General features: G+C 59.8%; 1 protein-coding gene across 1 annotated transcript in view; it reads right to left on the bottom strand.

The window, feature by feature from the left end:
• MUC4 (mucin 4, cell surface associated) overlaps positions 1 to 5488 on the bottom strand; it is a 20411-nt gene extending 14923 nt beyond the window's left edge. Inside the window, exons 1-7 of the mRNA XM_025377398.1 lie at positions 5076 to 5488; positions 4378 to 4466; positions 3032 to 3211; positions 2736 to 2861; positions 1837 to 1956; positions 896 to 1104; positions 347 to 437 (exon numbers count right to left, since the gene is read on the bottom strand). Coding sequence (XP_025233183.1) covers positions 347 to 437; positions 896 to 1104; positions 1837 to 1956; positions 2736 to 2861; positions 3032 to 3211; positions 4378 to 4466; positions 5076 to 5488 — 1228 coding nt within the window. The remainder of the gene's footprint in view (positions 1 to 346; positions 438 to 895; positions 1105 to 1836; positions 1957 to 2735; positions 2862 to 3031; positions 3212 to 4377; positions 4467 to 5075) is intronic.
• Between the last annotated feature and the right edge of the window lie 68 nt (positions 5489 to 5556).

Below are 5556 nucleotides of genomic sequence, written 5' to 3'. Positions count from 1 at the left end.
GAGGCCCCGCCCCCCCCCCCCCCCCCCCCCCCCCCCCCCCACCCCCCCCCCCCCCCCCCCCCCCCCCCCCCCCCCCCCCCCCCCCCCCTCCCCCTGCCCCCCCCCCTCCCCCTCCCCCTCCCCCTGCCCCTCCCCCTGCCCCGGGACTGAAGCCTGGAGGAATCTGCACTGGAGGCGGGAGAAGAGGCCGGCGAGCTGCAGGCCCCGCTCCGGGGAAAGAGGCTGCGCGCACTTGGCCTTGCACCGCCACGCACTGGACCCTGCCCCGCAACGCGCTCGGCCCTGCACCGCAACACGGCTTCCCGCCCAGCTCGCTGCTCCCGGAGGGAGACGCTCCCCAGCCCACCTCCGCCGTCTCCATGGCCAGGCTCAAATGTCACAGTCTGGTTATCCAGCAGGACATGGATTCCATCATGAGGCTCAAGGAGCCATTGGACCTGGAGGGAGATGGGAAGGGGTCTGAGCCCGACCCGCAGGTGGAGCCGACGCCCAGGAGAGCGGCTGGGGGAGCCCCCGGGGCTGGAAGCTGCGCCCTGGGCCTGGAGGAAGGCGCTGGAGGCCGCGGCCCGAGTGACGCCAGCCCCGTCTACCGTGTGCTCCGCAGGGCCAGGCATGGTTTTCGGATGATCCCCTTTAGCTCTCACAACAGCCCGTGAGGCAAGTCATGTTATCCCCGTTCTTACCAGGAGAAAACCAAGTTAAGTAGCTTCTTCGAAGCCAAACAGCTGGGAAACCGTGGCGCCAGAGCCGTAATCCCCCATCCCCAGGATTTACTCCGGGACAGCTGCGCGGATGGGGCGTGGCTCCCTCCCTCCTGCCCGGCTTCCTCCTCTTCGCTGTCTTCCTTCTCCTCAGCCTCAGTGTGTGGCTGAAGGTCCCCGCGCCCCTCACTCACCGTCACGGGGCCCAGGCTGCCAGAGCGGTACTGAGCCGCAAAGGCGATGAAGTTGGTGGCCTGGGCTGAGCCAGTCTGGGCCGTGCGGCCCTGCAGCAGGAAGGAGGAGTTCCCGTCCTGGGCCCCGACCAGCAGGAAGTCCCCCAGCCCATTGAAGGTGTAATTGACACCATCCAAGGTGGTGATGTGGGGGTCCCCGAACATCCAGGCTGGGGGAAAAAAGAGATGCCGCCTCAGCATGACAAACCAAGCAACCGGCTGAGATTCCTCACTACAGTCCGGGGGGCACTTGTCAGGTGGACTCAGGGCTGAGATTCCTCACTACAGTCAGTGGGGGGAGGGGGGCACCTGTCAGGTGGACTCAGGGCTGAGATTCCTCACTATAGTCAGTGGGGGGGGGCACCTGTCAGGAGGACTCAGGGCTGAGATTCCTCACTGTAGTCAGGGAGGCACCTGTCAGGAGGACTCAGGGCTGAGATTTCCCACTACAGTGGGTAGGGGGGCACCTGTCAGGAGGACTCAGGGCTGGGATTCCTCACTATAGTCAGGGGCCGGGCAGTGGGGGGCACCTGTCAGGAGGACTCAGGGCTGGGATTCCTCATTATAGTTGGGGGGGCACCTGTCAGGTGGACTCAGGGCTGGGATTCCTCACTGTAGTCAGGGGGGACACTTGTCCAGGTGGACTCAGCAGGGGAGATGTTCACGGAGCACAGATTCCTCCCCTCAAGGCTCCTTGCACTTTTGTGCCCCACTATTCTCACTCCTTCCCCAACACCAGGTACAAAGCCCCTCCACTGGCCGTCCGCCCATCACTGGCGTCATCTCCATCTTCCCTTGTGGCCACAGCTCTGCCCCTACTCCTCATCCAGATGCCACCTCCTGGAAGCCCAGAAGCTCCCCCTCCCCAGAGGCTCTGCCTGGGCCTGGGCCCTGAGGCTCACCAGGCCGTGGGGGTCTGTATGTAGCACAGCCCACGCGGGGCCGCCTCTGCTGGTACAGGGCACAGAGGTAGGGCTTGTCATTCCAGAGGCAGCACCAGTTCTGCGGTTCCAGTTCCAGGGCTGCAGAGAAGAGCAGTGAGTCGGGGAGGCTGAGGACCTGGAGGACCCAGCCGGAGAGCTGGGTGGCAGGGTCAGTGGAGAGCTTGGTGGCAGGGCAGGGCAGTGTCGGTGGAGAGCTGGGTAGGACGGGGTGGTGTTGGTGGCAAGAGCATGGCTTTGGAATCCAGCACGGCCCTCTCATGACCCTGGGCAGTGGACAGGGTGCTGTCTCTTCTGCAGGCACTGGGGCCACTGTGCAGCAGGGTGCATGGTAGGGGATAAGCAGATTTCCTGTCCTGAGGGTGGACAGCCAAGTACTGACACTCTCAACATAATGGGAGTGGGGAGGGCATGGCTGACAGTCAGGGAACTGTGGAAACTGCCAAGGGACAGGGGAGAGAATGGGAGGACACAGACCACGTGACCCACACCCCTGTGCTCTGCAGCTCCCTTGGAGGGTCTCTGCGGGAGCTGATTCTCAGTGTTCCCCCAAACATCCGGCTCATCCGGGTCTACAGGGACAGGGTCAGCCTAGGTGCTCTCTTCTTGCCTGGAGAGATGGCCCCACTCTGGCCTAGGGATGCGAAGCCAGGTACGGAGATGGGCAAAGAGGCACTCAGCTCACACATCCCCGAATGTCTGCTGGTGGGGATGTTGGAAGCTTCCTAATGTTACCAGATCAGGAAATGGAGGCCCAGAGAGGGGAAGGGTCTGGGAAGGAATGAGGACAAGAGGCTTCATGCTGAAGGTCCCCTGCTTGGCTGGGAAGGTGGGGTTGAGATCTCCATGGACTCACGCACCGAACTGCCAGGGACGCTGCACGTGCCAGCCTTCACGAAACTCTCCCCACGGCCCGTAGCTGCAGCACACGCCTCCTCGCCAGGACGTGAAGCTGCAGAGCTGCCTGCTGCCGAGGCCCAAGAGACCTGAAACAAGTCCAGTCCCACTCAGGCCCAGGCTGGGGCTGCCAGGGGTGGGGCGGGAACAAGCAGGGGCTGTTTCTGGGAAGAGGGCACGAGCAGAGAGGGCGGGAGGCTGAGGGCGCGAGCAGAGAGGGTGGTGGGTGAGCTTGTGGGGGGTGGGAAGGTGGTGTCACCTATGCTGACAGGTTGGAATCGTAAGTCCCATCGTCCCTGCTGCCAGGAACAAGGGCAGGAGACCTGGTTCCAGCCCCAGCTCGGCCACTGAGGCTGGCTCTTCAGCCACTGCAGGCACTCAAGATGGTAGTTAGGCCTTTCTTCCCGGTGTAGCCTGTAGAACTGCAGCCCTCGGAGGCCTGGGGTCAGGAGATGGGGAGAGAGAAAGGGCTTATCCAGGGCCTGGGCCTGGGGTCCGGGGATGGGGAGGGAAAAAGGGCCCACATCAGGTGGGCAAGGATTCCACCCCCAAAGCCCATTGCTTGACTTAGCGTCTGTTTCTTTACCAAAAGTGGTTGCCACAGAACAAATAGAACTGGATTTATACTTCACAATTCACGTGGCTGGTTTCTAAGGCTAAACTGTCCTTTATCCTATCACATTTTGGAAACTATTGTTTCTTTCCCACTGGGGCCTCTGGACTGAGTCGGAGAAGGTGCCATCGTCTGCCTCTTGACACTTGTCTTTCTACCCACATGAAAGCTCTTTGAGAGTAAACATAGTTGATCTTTTTCCGTTTTAAAATGTTTCTGGCTGTTAGCACAGTGTCCAGCACACAGCAGGTGCCCAGTAAATGATGATGATGAATGTCGGCCTCTCCTTCGTAGATTCTCTCTTTCTGAGATGGAGTCTCGCTCTGTCACCCAGGCGGGAGTGCAGTGGAGCGATCTCGGCTCGCTGCAACCTCCACCTCCCAGGTTCAAACGATTCTCCTGCCTCAGCCTCTCCAGTAGCTGGAATTACAGGTGTGCGCTACAATGCCTGGCTAATTTTTATGTATTTAGTAGAGACAGAGTTTCACCATGTTGCCCAGGCTGGTCTCAAACTCCTGACCTCAGGTGATCCACCCACCTCGGCCTCCCAAAGTGCTGGGATCACAGGCGTGAGCCACCGCACCCGGCCGGTAGATTTTCTTAAAGGATCTCACCTGGGTTCTCATTCCTGCTCTGGGCAGGACACTTGGAGAATTGTCTGAACTGGCCATTCAAATCCCACCTCCCACAGGACCCTGTCCTCACTTCCAGGATCTGGGCCCCCCTGAGAGCCCTCTTGGGTTGGTTCATCTGAGGGAGAAGATGTAGCCCCCTCTGAGACTGTGCTGTGTCCAGGGGTGCAGGAGGTACCAGCGGCCCCCTGGGCGGTGCCACATCCCACCTAGACCTGTAGGAGGTTGGACTGTGCAGGGGAGGCCCTTCAGGACGGTGGTGACGTTAGGGAGCGGCCCTCTAGGACTGCGGTGGTGTGTGGGCTGGAGGACACACGAGGGCTTGAGACCAGCTCAGGGGTGATAAGGTGGCACTTTTACCTGAGCTGGAATTCAGGAATCTATCAGGGCGATACTTCTTCCACACTGGCTGGGACATCAGTGGGCTGTTTTCGAAATAGCCGTCTCCACTGCAGGGAAGGAGAGACTCTCTCAGGCCTCTGTCATGCACAGGCTCTTGCCTCGCGGTTGCAAGGCGTCCATTCATCTCGCTGGCCGGTCAGCAGCTGGTCAGCCAGCTAGGCGGGCAGTGGGTCAGTGGGTCAGCCAACCCCCATTGTCGAGCCCCAGCACTGAGCAGCAGAGGGGACAAGACGGATGGGCAGAGGTAGGAGGCTCTAACCAATTCCGCTTCTGCAAGAAACTGGCAGGTCCGCTTGGTCACGAGACAGGGGCGTGAAAACAACAGAGTTCAGGCCTCATTTCTGTTTGTTTCCCTTCAACAAGCAGAGGGTTTGGAGCAGGACAGACTCTAGGGACAGTGTATTGTGATGGTTAAGAGCCAGTTTCTGGAGTTAGGCAGTGACGGATTCAACTGCTGATCCCCACACTTACTAGCTTGGTGACCACGAACAACTTACTGACCCTCTCTGATTCTTAGTTTTCACATCTGTGTAAAAGGGATTACAGTAGCACTACCTAGCTGTACAGTGAGGATTCAATGCAGTAACATCTGCGAATCCCTCAGAACTGAGTGAGGCCTCGATACAACAGGTGCTGCCACTGCTGCCACCACCAACACAATTGCTACCACCATCACCAACACTACCACCATCACAACCACCACCAACACTACCAACACTGCTACCATCACCACCTCCACCACCACTACCACCATCACCACCACCAACACTACCACCATCACCACCACCACCATCGTCTCCACCATCACCACCACTACCACCATCACCACCACCAACACTACCACCATCACCACCACCACCATCGTCTCCACCATCACCACCACTACCACCATCACCACCACCAACACTACCACCATCACCACCACCACCATCGTCTCCACCATCACCACCACTACCACCATCACCACCACCAACACTACCACCATCACCACCACCACCATCGTCTCCACCATCACCACCACTACCACCATCACCACCACCAACACTACCACCATCACCACCACCACCATCGTCTCCACCATCACCACCACTACCACCATCACCACCACCAACACTACCACCATCACCACCACCACCA

This window comes from Theropithecus gelada, chromosome 2 (assembly GCF_003255815.1).
Source record: "Theropithecus gelada isolate Dixy chromosome 2, Tgel_1.0, whole genome shotgun sequence".
NCBI lineage: Eukaryota > Metazoa > Chordata > Mammalia > Primates > Cercopithecidae > Theropithecus > Theropithecus gelada.
This window is presented reverse-complemented; position numbering and strand designations above follow the sequence as displayed.